This window comes from Macaca nemestrina, chromosome 3 (genome assembly GCF_043159975.1).
Source record: "Macaca nemestrina isolate mMacNem1 chromosome 3, mMacNem.hap1, whole genome shotgun sequence".
In the NCBI taxonomy this organism is placed as follows: Eukaryota; Metazoa; Chordata; class Mammalia; order Primates; family Cercopithecidae; genus Macaca; species Macaca nemestrina.
This window is the reverse complement of record NC_092127.1, coordinates 189,453,406-189,467,132: the sequence shown is the minus strand read 5'-3', so window position 1 is coordinate 189,467,132 and position 13,727 is coordinate 189,453,406. Positions and strand designations below refer to the sequence as shown.

General features: G+C 49.3%; 1 protein-coding gene across 4 annotated transcripts in view; it reads left to right on the top strand.

Moving 5' to 3' along the window:
• LOC105483917 (collapsin response mediator protein 1) overlaps positions 1-13,727 on the top strand; it is a 71,864-nt gene that overhangs the window by 47,622 nt on the left and 10,515 nt on the right. For all 4 annotated transcript variants that reach the window (XM_011745006.3, XM_011745009.2, XM_071093899.1 and 1 more), the window contains exons 7-11: positions 1,458-1,526; positions 3,503-3,623; positions 5,273-5,429; positions 8,048-8,189; positions 9,189-9,359. In XM_011745006.3, the coding sequence (XP_011743308.1) occupies positions 1,458-1,526; positions 3,503-3,623; positions 5,273-5,429; positions 8,048-8,189; positions 9,189-9,359 (660 nt within the window). The remainder of the gene's footprint in view (positions 1-1,457; positions 1,527-3,502; positions 3,624-5,272; positions 5,430-8,047; positions 8,190-9,188; positions 9,360-13,727) is intronic.

Below are 13,727 nucleotides of genomic sequence, written 5' to 3'. Positions count from 1 at the left end.
TTCCAGCTTTCAACATTTTGTTCCTGTGGTCTTCTCTGTATTTTCTTGGTTCCTGTGTATCTCTTTCTGTTGTGACTTCAGTGTGTTTTGGAAGGCAGTGAAACAAATGCATATGTGTAGTCCGTTATTTCGACTAGAAATCCTACTCTCATTTTTGTTTTTCCTCATTATGTCATCTTTCATCCTCCCTTCTTCCCCTCTCCTCCCTCCCTCCTGCCTTTCTTCCCTTCCTCCCCTTCTCTCTATTCCCCTTCCCTCCCCTGCCCTCCCCCTCCTTACTTCCTCTTTCCTTCCAGAATGGTAACTGACATCTAAACAATTTCACATAGGGATTTCTCGGTATTCTAAGATCCTTTTGTAAACATTTTCTAAAAATGCTTTGTAAACAGCGTCTTCAGTAGCTGAAATTATTCCATTGTTTACTTAAATCTACCCAGCTGTTAGACTTTGAAATGGTTTCCCATTTATATTCTTGTAACAGCCTCGAGCATAATAACCACAGACGCACAGTTGAAATTGTGATTTCCTTTCATGGTTGATGGGGCCTGGGGTTCATGACGGGGTCATGTCCAAGAACAATGACACACACACTGAGGAAGTTAAAATTAGCAACAGCACAGCTGGCATCTGGGCAATGTCAAACTTTTTTTTTTTTTTTTTTTTAGAAATTAAAGTGTTCCTGGGACAAAGCAACTTTGGGCCAGATGGATTTGAATCTGGGCCATCAGCTCAGGGAGCCATTTCAAGGTTATATGATAAGTTTGAGGTAGTGGTTTCCTGCCAGAAAGACAGATGCCAAGAAGAGGCAGCTGAAGTAGAGATGAGAGCCGGGTGCCGATTAATGAGCGGGCGCTCGCTCATCAGGTTTTGTGCTGAGCGTGTTTCGTATGCTCGCTCATCTGATCAGCGCAGTCACTCTGCAATACAAGCACTGGTATCCCCAGTGTACAGAAGAGAAGACTGAGGCTCAGAGAGCTTGACCAACCTGCCCAAAGTCACAGAGGAGGCTGTTCTGGATCTGGACTTCCAGTTTTGGGACCTTTGATTTCAATGTCAAAGACTAGAGTAGGATTCCTAGTTGAAGATATCCATGTTGTACCCAAACACCACGTTTCTTCTCAGAGGAGAGCCCTGCAGGGAGACTCCGAGATCGAGAGGGTGGTGGGTGGTCTTGGAAGCTCGTGTCTTATAATCCTGCTGCCTCTCATTGATCCCGGGAGATTCAATATAAAGCAGGTGCAGATGGAGCCATGCAGGGCTGCAAAGGGGAAGGTGGATGGGTGTGTAGTGGAGGGGACACAGGTCACTGCCGCCACCCAGCACACTGTTAACCTGGTGCAAGCCACTCACCTCTGTGGGACCCAGCTGTCCCCTCTGTCTAACCAGGGGGTTGGAGGAGTCACTTCTCCCAGCTCTGGCATCCTCTAATCACTGACTCATTCGTTCTTGTCTTGTAGGAACAAAAGCGGATCCTAGACATGGGCATCACGGGTCCCGAGGGCCATGCCCTGAGCAGACCTGAAGAGGTAAGGACTCCAGAACTCAGGCATGACTCTGACACTCACCACTGAGCACTCACCTTGATGCTCTTCCAGCTGGAACAGCCCAGCAGGACCCGGCTCCTTCCCATGTCCTCTCCCAGACCATCCCAAACCATATTGTCTTCCCCGGGAACCCTGGGGCCTGCTGGCTGGAGAAGCCAGGAAGAGGTGCTGCCTCTCCCAGGGTCCTGGAACTTCACTCCAAGGCCCCGTGGGTGCTTCAGTGTCCCAAGTGGATACGGATTCTCACGGAGGACTTTGCATAGTGGATGATAGGAAAGTGGAGCCGCATGCCCAAGCCCAGCACCCGGGAGACAACGCCCACTGCCTGCCCTGCTCCCAAGCCTCGAAGAAGGATGACTTCCCCTGGAGTGGCTCTGTGTATGTGTGTGTGTGTGTGTGAGAGAGTGTGTGAGTGTGTGTGTATGTGTGTGAGTGTGTGAGAGTGTGTGTGTGTATGTGTGTGAGAGTGTGTGTGTGAGTGTGTGAGAGTGTGTGTGTATGTGTGTGAGAGTGTGTGTGTGTGAGTGTATGTGTGTGAGAGTGTGTGTGTATGTGTGTGAGTGTGTGTATGTGTGTGTGAGTGTGTGTATGTGTGTGAGAGTGTGTGAGTGTGTGTATGTGTGTGTGAGTGTGTGTATGTGTGTGAGAGTGTGTGAGTGTGTGTATGTGTGTGAGAGTGTGTGTATGTGTGTGAGAGTGTGTGAGAGTGTGTGTATGTGTGTGAGTGCATGTGTGTGTATGTGTGTGAGTGCGCGAGTGTGTGTGAGAGTGTGTGTGAGTGTGTGAGTGGGTGTGTGTGCATGTGCACACACCCACAGGGAGTGTGGAAGGAGGAAGGCAAGCTGATCTGGCATGGAATGGAGTGGGCACCCTGGAAGCCATCCTTTGAGTTGAGGACACTTTCTTTTTACTTTATTTCTTTCCTTTCTTTTCTTTTCTTTCTTTTTTTTTTTTTTTTTTGAGATGGAGTCTCTCCCTGTTGCCCAGACTAGGGTGCAGTGGTATGATCTTGATCTCAGTTCACTGCTGCAGCCTCCACTTCTTGGGTTCAAGTGATTCTCCTGCCTTAGCCTCCCAAGTAGCTAGAACTACTAGGCACAGGCCTGTGCCACCACACCTGGCTAATTTGTGTGTTTTCTTTCTTTCTTTTTTTTTTTTTTTGGGATGGAGTCTTGCTCTGTCGCCCAGGCTGTAGTGCAGTGGCGTGATCTCAGCTCACTGCAAGCTCCACCTCCCAGGTTCACACCATTCTCCTGCCTCAGCCTCCCAAGTAGCTGGGACTACAGGTGCCCACCACCACGCCCAGCTAACTTTTTGTATTTTTAGTAGAGATGATGTTTCACCGTGTTAGCCAGGATGGTCTTAATCTTCTGATCTCATGAAGAGAGACTGGGTTTCACCATGTTGGCCAGTCTGGTCTCAAACTTCCGACCTCAAGTGATCCATCCGTCTTGGCCTCCCAAAGTGCTAGGATTACAGGTGTGAGCCACCGTGCCTGACCAAGTTGAGGACATTTTCTGTTGCCCTTATCAGGTCATTACTGAGTCTCCTGGGCCCGTGCCCTGGGCCTGGTGTCTGCCGGACACGGGACACAGACGTGAGTGGACATGTTCCATGTCCTGAGGGGCTTGAGATCCCACCCAGTGCTCTTCATGAGCTTCATGGCCCAGGGATGGCCACGAGCTGTGTGTTCCTGGCCCATAGTGAGGTCAGGACGGAACCGGGAGGCAGTGGTATAAAGTTGTGTAGCGCTTGGATGTTGCAGCTGTATCCCAGCGTGAGACCAGTGCCCCGCCCCAGAAAGCAGGGGCACTGTCAAGCGCTGTTGGACTCCGTATGTCCTTCTCATTCGATGGAGCAGATTTCCCTTCTGACCACATTTAGTTAAGGAAAATGGAGATGGGTGGTAGCTGTGCCCCCAGCCTTCCCTCCTGTGACACTGTGTGTGCTGTGTTCAGCTGGAGGCCGAGGCGGTGTTCCGGGCCATCACCATTGCGGGCCGGATCAACTGCCCTGTGTACATCACCAAGGTCATGAGCAAGAGTGCAGCTGACATCATCGCTCTGGCCAGGAAGAAAGGTATGCAGCCAGCCCTGGGCCTTCTAGGGCAGCTGGGGCCTGGAAGGGGGTGTCCTGCAGGTTCAAGTTCACTCCCTCCCGAACTCAGACAGAGTTCTGTCTGAGAAGGGAGAGGTGAAGGGGGGATGCTCCTGACACAAGGATGGTGGCTGGAATTCTTTGGTCCCATTGACCCTAGGACCCTAGGACATTCACCTTGATAAGTTCAGCTCCATTGAAAGAGGATTTTAATCATATATTATATTTAATCTAATGGATCCAAATATTCAGCATGTCATCAATGTAAAAATCATTAATATTTTGCTTGATGTTTTCTGTACTCTCTTCAAAATTCCGTGTGTATTTTACATGTACACAACTCAGTTCAGACTAACCACAGCCTCAGGTTATTGGTGGCCACATGCGGCTCAGGACTGCCTTATTGGACAGAGCAGCCGTGGACCCCAAACACGTTGTTTCGGTGTTTTTAAGGGCAAGCTGACAAGTAGAGGCTAGAACAGCACAGCTTGCCTGAAACTAGCCCCGTTTTGAAGATAAGGAGACCCGGGCTCAGAGAGGTTATGGAAATCTGGAAGCAGTACCAGCCGGGAGTGGGTGAGCAGGCAGGCTCTGGAGCCACAGGAAGCCATAAGGTGGTCACTAGCCCCACATGGCTATTTAAATTTAAATTAAGTAATGTTAAATAAAATGAACAAGTTAGTTCTTCAGTGGCACCAGCCACACCAGCTTAAGAGCCCCATGTGGTGCTGGTTGGGCAGCTGTGATGTAGGGCACCTGCCTCACTGCAGAGAGCGCTGCTTGATGGGCTGCCCTAGAGCCGGGCAGAGCTCACAGCCGCCTCTCCTGCTGGGCAGCAGGTGGCCTCGGGCGAGGGCAGCAGGGTCTCTTGGGCCACATCTCTTGCCCTTGGTCTCTAATGCAAAGATCTTTCCTGGGAGCCCCAGCTTCCGCCTGCAGGCTTTTCTGGAAGAAACCCGCCTGGCCCACTCCATGAAAGGCAAGTGGGAACTTCTGGGAAGCTGGTACTCGGGATGCTGGTACTCGGGAAGCCGCCCTCTGGCCCTGGGCTGATAGAAACACATCCAACTCGCTTTCCCCTGGGGTGGGACGACCCCGAGGCGTGTTCCCGAGCAGGACTGAGTGCCGAGGCCCTCCACTGTGCCTCGATGAGAAATCTTCCTTTATTGGCTGCTTTCCCTGCCTTATGTCACTTCCTCAATCCCCAGCCAGTGTTTCCTGGAATCACCTCCCAAATAAGATGCTTGAACTAGAGTCCTAAGATCTGCTTCCAGCAGATCCCAAACCGAGACAGCAAATCGTGGCTCCGTGCCTTGGCTTACGAATCTATAAAAGGACATAATAATGTCCAAACCCTAAAAGCAACAGCTGTATCCACAAGGTTGCTGGGTGAGTCAGCTGCCGTCCGCCCCACGGAGCGCTTGGCGGGGTGTGGACAATGTGATGGAACCGGGCCTGACACCCAAGGTCCCTGCGGTGCAGGCGGTGATGCCTGTGAGAACGGCGGCCAGTATTCCGGCCTTCAGCCAGCCCCGTTCTCCCTCCACAGTCTTCCGATTTTGTGCCTTTGACATCTGCCTCAAGAGAGTATTTGCTTTTAACCAGGCTTGTTTGTGTTTGCCCCTCCCAAGGGCCCCTAGTGTTTGGCGAGCCCATTGCCGCCAGCCTGGGGACCGATGGCACCCATTACTGGAGCAAGAACTGGGCCAAGGCTGCGGCGTTTGTGACCTCCCCTCCCCTGAGCCCGGACCCCACCACGCCGGACTACTTGACCTCCCTGCTGGCCTGGTGAGACCTGTGAGAATGTGGGGCTGGGGGAGGCAGCTGGGGCCTTTGGAGGCAGAGAGTTAATGGTGGGAATCCGCAGGCTGGTTTGGACTCATGATTATAGAGGAGGCTCTGCCCCGTGCTCTGAAAGGACAGCGCTTGTGTGGCTTACAACAGGCCTTCAGGGACCTGAAGATCTGTGGCGTCCAGTGACTGTTCCATTCACATCTATTGACCTCCTCCTGTTGAGCCAAGCTACTGTTAAGCACCTGCTCTGTGGCAGGCACCATGGTGTATTGGGAAGCACTCAGGATTAGGGATGGAGACGATGCTGTGTCACCCTGGACCTGGGACATCACCCGTAACACCTCTTGGTCCCCCTCATTTTACTCAAAGCAGGAGCAGACAGTACCTGTGGCAGAGCTGCCTATGAGACAGTGCAGGAAAACGACCTGGAACCGAGGGCTCCAGAAGTGGCCGCTGCTGCCTCTGCTGCGCACCTGCTGTGGTGCACGCACACCGTGCAGCCCAGCACCCGCAGCCCCTTCCCTTCTGTTAGCCACCACCAGGGACGAGCACTTAGCAATAGCAAGGCCACACAGCAAGCCTAAGTGTCCAGGCCGCTCTGGAAGCAGAGAGGCATGCTTAGAACCCACCGGGAGGTTTGCAGAAGGCTTTCTGGAGGAGGTGGCATCGAGACTAAGGCTCGGGGATGCGTAAGAGTTTGCCCAATAGGGGAGGATAAGACGGGGCTTCTTGGCAGAAGGAACCTTGGAGGAGGGGGCAGCGGTGTGCACCCACGTGGAAATCACTGTCCCCCTGATGATACAGAAACCCTTGACTGGCATAGCCAAGGACTTACTCAACATCTGCAGTCCGATGTCTGGTGGGCAGCTCACGTTTACAGAGAACTGCAGACCTTCCCCCGTAAAGCTGCTACCCCCGCAGTCTTGCCCATCTCAGGAAATGCCAGGAACACGGACCAGAGGCCCTGGAGTCTGACAATGCCTCACCTGTCTGCTGTGGCCATCCTGGCTCAGGCCACCATCCTCCCTGGCTTCCTACTAAGCCTTTCTGTTTCCACGCAGGCCCACCCGCCCGCTACCCCTCACAGTCTGCTCTCAGACATTTAGAACCTAGGTTAGATCAAACACCCCTCTGCTCGGAACCAGTAAGTCCTCTCCCGGTGAAACCCAAGTCCCCACAACGTCCCACAAGGCAGAACTCAATCCGGTGCACATGCCCTGACCAACCTCCCTCCCTGGGCCTCCTCTGCCCTTGGCTCCCTTGGTCCAGTCCCGGCTTCATGCTGACCCTGAACCCCAGGCAGGACCCTGCCTCAGGGCCTTTCCACTCATGGGAACCCCTGGCTAGTTCTCTCTTTCTTAGACACCACATGGTTTGCTCTATGACTTCCTTCAGATCTTTGCTGGAAGGCTCCTTCTCAGTGATGTAATTTTCTGATTATCCTCCTGATAACAGCATCCCCAGCCTGTCCCCAGCACGCCTCACCCCACCTGCTTTAGTTGAATCCCTGACACTCGCTCTGACAGCGCCCATGTGCCCCATTTGCCTCTGCTTATTGCCAGTCTCCTCCGTCCCTCAGTAGAGCTGACACATGCAGAAGCTCTCTCTTTCTGTTCTTAGATGCACTCCCTATGCCTTAAATTGTACCAGGCACTTAGGAAGCACGCAACACAGCTTTGTTGAATAAATGAGTGAAGATAACTTCTAAATATATTCCTCTGCATTTAGGTAATGGCTAACATTTCCTGGGCCTCTGGATTGGAGGACAGCCTCACCCTCTTCACCCTTCATTTAGAACCACAAATAATGGTCCATTCGTTTTTATATTTTATTTTATTTTATTTTATTTTATTTTATTTTATTTTTTGAGACTGAGTTTTGCTCTTGTCGCCCAGGCTGGAGTGCAATGGCGCAATCTTGGCTCACTGCAACCTCCACCTCCTGGGTTCAAGCAATTCTCCTGCCTTAGCCTCTTGAGTAGCTGGGATTACAAGGGCCCACCACCATGCCTGGCTAATTTTTTTTTTTTTTTTTGGTTTGTTTTTTAGTAGAGACAAGGTTTTGCTGTGTTGGTCAGGCTGGTCTCAAACTCCTGACCTCAGGTGATCCACCTGCCATGGTCTCCCAAAGTGCTGGGATTACAGGTGTGAGCCAACACACTCGGCCTCTTCCATTCATTTTACTGTCTTAGGTGTTCAGCTCAGGGCACCTGATGTATCAAAGAGTATATGTTTTTGAAACAGTTTTTGAAACACCAGGGGATGAAAGGGTAAATCCCAGTGAACTTGTGCCACTTTGCTATAACCAGTGAATAGTGTTTGTTCTGCAAGCACAGCACAAACACACTGGCCAGCCCTTGTGCCAACTGCCTTGTGTCAAGAAGACAAATGTCAGCACACATTTCTCGCTTTGTAACATGCAGAGCATGGGGCCAGTGATATCCCTGGGACTTGTGAGGCGTGCAGGCACACGCTGGAGAGTTTCTCTGTTACCCACTGGCTTCCTTATCTATTCGTTCATTCACTGGCTGCACTGCATGTACCTGTCTGAAGTCGGGATTTGCCTTCAAAATGAACTAAGGTCTGAACTCCACCTTGTTTTGTCCTTGCCAGTGGGGACTTGCAGGTCACAGGCAGCGGCCACTGTCCCTACAGCACTGCCCAGAAGGCGGTGGGCAAGGACAACTTCACCCTGATCCCCGAGGGTGTCAACGGGATAGAGGAGCGGATGACCGTCGTCTGGGACAAGGCGGTGGTAAGGCTGGATCTGTTCTCAGGAGCGTTCAAGAAACACCCTACCTGCCCTGTGAAAGCCAATGCATTACGCACGCTGGGTTCTTAAAAGTTCCCTTCTTACATGGAGGCAGAAGCAGATATACTAGGAGGGCGCAGGAGGGAACGCGTAACTTGTGAGAAAGTAGCTCAAGTCCAGGAGAGGCCTCTGCATTCGCGGATGTCACCCTTGTCCTTTATATCTTAAGATTGAAAAATGTTTTGTTTTGTTTTGTTTCCCAACCACGTCTTAGTTCATGTGAAAATGGCTCTGGGCCGGGCGCGGTGGCTCAAGCCTGTAATCCCAGCACTTTGGGAGGCCGAGACGGGTGGATCACGAGGTCAGGAGATCGAGACCATCCTGGCTAACACGGTGAAACCCCCGTCTCCACTAAAAAAAATACAAAAACTAGCCGGGCGAGGTGGCGGGCGCCTGTAGTCCCAGCTACTCGGGAGGCTGAGGCAGGAGAATGGCATAAACCCGGGAGGCGGAGCTTGCAGTGAGCTGAGATCCGGCCACCGCACTCCAGCCTGGGCGACAGAGCGAGACTCGTCTCAAAAAAAAAAAAAAAAAAAAAAAAAATGGCTCTGTAACTCTGTGTGTATGCACGGGCACACGTGTTAGGAGTTGGGGTGTGGAGTGGGTAGAGAGAAGAAGAGCTGCAGAGGAAGAGCTGGGTTTCACTCTGATCACTGACCTGAAACCAAAGATTTTTATCTTCTGTTAAACTTGGGCCTGGTGACATGGACAAGATGTCATCGTGGCTCTTGTGTCAACATACCTCTGTGCGGTTAATTAAATGTCCTCTCTGATGAGGCTGGGCCCTTTGGGGTTCTTGACGATGGCACGTTTTTAGCTGGGAGAGGAGAGAATTCCAAGCCTTGCAAGGACTCCAGCTGGCAGGCTTCCATTTGTGCCCAGCCACCCCTCCTCCTGGCCCCATTATGAGATGCTCTTCTCATCTGTGGGTCTTGCCTTTAGGCTACTGGCAAAATGGATGAGAACCAGTTTGTTGCTGTCACCAGCACCAATGCAGCCAAGATCTTTAACCTGTACCCAAGGAAAGGGCGGATTGCTGTGGGCTCGGACGCTGACGTGGTCATCTGGGACCCCGACAAGGTGAAGACCATAACAGCCAAAAGTCACAAGTCGGTAAGTCCTGGCCTATTTGTGCTGCTGAGATAAGTGATTCTTCACTGTAACCATTTTAAAAGACTAATTAAAATGATTTATGAATTTTCCACCTAGAATGTGATCTGATACATAGCCTGACTGGAGAGACTGGGAGGAGGGATTTGAGCAGGCTCAGTTAAGCTGCTTCTCCTTCTCTCTCTGCCTCTCTCTGTCCTGCCCGTGGATGCACGCGTTGCCAGCCATCTGATACTGCTTCTAATGTGTAAGCTTCAGGGCTCAGCGAGGGAAAGTATTAGGTCTAAGGTTCTCCATTTAATTATCAAGCTAGAAAGGATTTTATTTGGTATATTAGAAAACTCCCACTCAGTTTTGTGGCTGGCTGCTCATAGACAGGAAAAGGTTGGCCCTAAAGTGCATACTTTTTCACATTCCATGCCTATCATTATGGGCCATTTCTGCTTTGTATCTTATATGCTTTTGATTTCTCCACTCATCCAGCAACCTACCAAAGATGCATGCACAGAAAGGGCGCGTGCAGAGATGGCAGAAGAGACCTGTGCCTCCCTGAAGGGCTTGCTTTAACACCTTGTGCATGGCCAGCAGTGGCCTTGGGTCTGGATTAACAATTACACGCACAGACCCAAGAGGCCACAGTGGTCCCTGGCTCACTGGAGTCTGTGCAAGCACACAGGCCAGAAGCAGGGCATATGCACACCGTGATGGAGCTGCAGTGGGTGTTCCCATAGTCCCTGGGCTCACATACTGGAGAAGGAGACCACAGATATGGGGACAGGACGCCAGGCACAAGGAAGTTTCATAAGAAAGCCATAGGAAACACTTGTAGCAGCTCATGGGCATGGCCCTGGAGTATCCACTTGGCTGCAAGAGACACGGCCTACAGAAGCAGAGGTCTTAGCTGCTCACTGACCTTGTCCAGCTCACCAATCCAGGTCATTCTTACAATACACAATGCTCCCTGGTAACACTTGCTTCTCACAGTCCCCATCTCCGGGGAACAGGGTGCCTGAGATCATCTTCTCATGGAGAAAGGTTTCTGCCACTCACATGTACAGTCCAGCAGGGCATGCAATTCTACTATTTATTATTATGAATTATTTCATGTGTGTACACACTGCTTGGGGTCTGTGCACATAGGAGAAGCAATGGGAGAACATCTGAGAGGGTCTTGTCAGTGACAGGGTGTCTTGGTCCATTTTGTGCTACTGTAATAGATACCACAGACTGGGTAATTTATAAAGAAAATAAATTTATTTGACTCATGGTTCTGGAGGCTGGGAATTTCAATATTAAAATGCCGGCATCTGGCAAAGGTCTTCTTGCTGAGTTATCCCATGGCGGAGGGCAGAAGGACAAGAGAGGACAAGTGTGAAAGAAATATCAAGAGGACGCTGAATTCACTTTTATAACAAGCCCAGTCTCACAATAACTAACTCACTCCTGTGATAATAGCATTAACCCATTAATGAGGGCAGAGCCTTCATGACCTAATCAGCTCTTAATGATCTCACATTTTAGTAATATTGCAATGGCAATTAAATGTCCAGTTGAATTTTGAGGGGATATTCCAACCATAGCAGAGGGTGTGCACTCCCACTGCCAGCTGGCTGTGGGAGCTGCTCCTTGCTTCGTAAGGTGATCCTCATCTAGAAAGGAACGTGAATGTCTGAGTTAGCCAGTCAAAGGTCAGCAGAAGAGGACCCAGAAGGAAGTAGACTGAGCTGGGATTGTCTCACTATTTCAATGTGGGATCAGGGGCCACACCAGATTCCATGCTTAGGAGTGGGCACTCCTGGATTATCATCACAATCCAGCCAAAGACTGTTTTGTAGTTACTACGTGCTTAGCATTCTCCATGCGTCATCTCATTTAATCCTCAGGATCTTCTAAGTTAGGTATGTTGTTATTGATAAATGAGAAAATGGACAGAGGACATGTGCGTTAAGTTTCCTCTGGATGCTGTTACAAAGTGCCACAGGCTGGGTGGTTTAAACAAAAGAAATTTTGTCTCTTAAAGTTATGGAGGGTAGAAGGTGAAACCAAGGTGTTGGCAAGGTGTGCTCTCTCTGAAGGCTCTGGGAACAGATCCCTTCCAGGCCACTCTTAGTGTCTGACGTCCCCCGCAGTACTTGGTTCCACAGCGTGTAAGGCATCCCTTACATCTTTGCCTCTGTCATTGCCTGGCCTTCTCTGCTGTGTCTTCTCCTTTTGTGGATGCCAGTCATTGGATGTTGGGCCCACCACACCCCAGTGTGACCTCATCTTAACTAATTACACCTGCAAAATCTCTGTTTCCAAATAAGGTCATATTCTGAGGTCATGGGGGTTAGGACTTCAACATATCTTTTTTTGGGAGCACGATTCAACCCATAACAATATGTAATATACCCAGGGTACCCATCTGGGAGGTAATTGTCTTCAGGTTAAACTCGGGGAAGCATCTCTTCTCTGCGTGAGGCAAGATTTGAATTATTTTCAGAGCAACAAGAGGGCAACTGAGGATACCATGAAGTGGTTTGACCAAAGGATTTTGTCTGTTTCATTTTCTTTGTCCAAAGCAATGCCATGCACATAATTGCAATTTTTTTCAGAACATGGATTGAGAAATGTTGTGAGAGGTTAGTTTTGTTTTTATATGTTTTTTAAAAATTACTTTTAACAATGAAGAGAGATCATTTCTTGAATACTGACCAGTGATTAGATTTTAGATCTACTTTTCTATAAAACACACCTTTTATTCTTTCCTATTGTTGTGGAAAACATTCACGTCAAAGTGCCACGTCATAGGTGTGCATACATATTTGTATATCATAGACTATCTGGATGTTTTAAACTTTCTTATCAAGATATAATTCACGTACCATAAATGTCACCATTTTCAAGTGTACAATTTAGTGGCTTTTCGTACATTGAGAAGGTTGTACAATCATCACTAATTCCAGAAGGTTTTCATCACCTCCAAAAAAACAAAACCCTGTGCCCATGAACAATCAGTCCCCCTCTCCCTCCCCCATTCCCTAGCAACCAGTAACCTGCTTTCTGTTTCTGTGGATTTGCCTATTCTGGACATTTCATAGAAATGAAATCATCCAGTATGTGGCCTTTTATGTCTGGCTTCTTCTACTTAGCATCATTTTTTTGAGGATCATCCATGCTATATCATGGATGGGTACCATGTTCCTTTGATGGCTGACTAATATCCCCTTGTAGGGAGGAACCACGTTTTGTTTATGCACACATCAGCTGACTGGCTGCTTTTCAAAGGGTGTAAAAGAAACCAGTCCTTCCTGGAGGGAACCAGGGAACAGGGGCTCATGGATGGGAGAGACAAGAGGTTTTTTAATCACGGTGTTTTGTGTTGTTTCAATTTTTACATTGTTTGTATATTACCTTTAAGAAAAGAAGGAATTGACATTTAAAATTTGGTGGTGTTGTGAAATGCAGGGTGTGGCATTTGTGATAGGACCGGGGCCTCCTCACATCTCGCAGCTTGAGACTCTCACCACAGCAAAGCATGTTCCTCACCCAAGCGTAGGGACAGCAGCCCAGATCCCCAAGGGCTGGCCAGTTTCAGCTGGGAGATGGGTGACTGGTTCCTTGCACCACCTCTCCGTATTCACAATTCACGTTTCCCTCGGCACAGTTATGAATCACTCCATAGTGGAGCCCCTTTAGGGTGAGGGAGAATTAGGTTAGCAAATGCTGATGCTGGAAATGCACTGTCTGCCTGGGTCCTGTGAGGCCGGCACAGTGTCAACAGCTGTGTGTAGGAGACGTGATTGCCTGGAACCCCCCAGAATGCACCTAAAAATCATCAAACACCATCAGATTACAAACCAATATAAAGAATTGATAGTTTTTCTGTGGAAGAATCAAAAAATCACTTTGGAAAATAGAATGGAAATCAAAATCCTATAATAGCAATAAACACTAAAGACTTGGTCTGGCATAGTGGTTCATGCCTGTAAACCCAGCACTTTGGGAGGCTCAGGTGGGGGAACTTGAGGCTAGGAGTTGGAAACCAAACTGGGTGACATAATGAGACCCTGCCTGTACAAAAAAATAAAAAAAATTAAGCAGGCATGGTGGTGCATGCCTGTAGTCCTAGCTACTTGGGAGGCTGAGGCAGGAGGATTGCTTGAGCCCAGGACTTGGAGGCTGTTGTGAGCCATGATTGTGTCACTGCACTGCGGAGTGAGACCCTGTCTCAAAACAAACAAACAAACCAAAAAAAATAAAAAACTAAAGACTTACATAAATTCAAGGACCTTTACACTGAGAAGATTCAATATAGTGAACATATCAGTTCTTTCTAATCTAATCTATAAATTTGATGTGATCCCATCAGAAAATTTAATTATTTAGCTA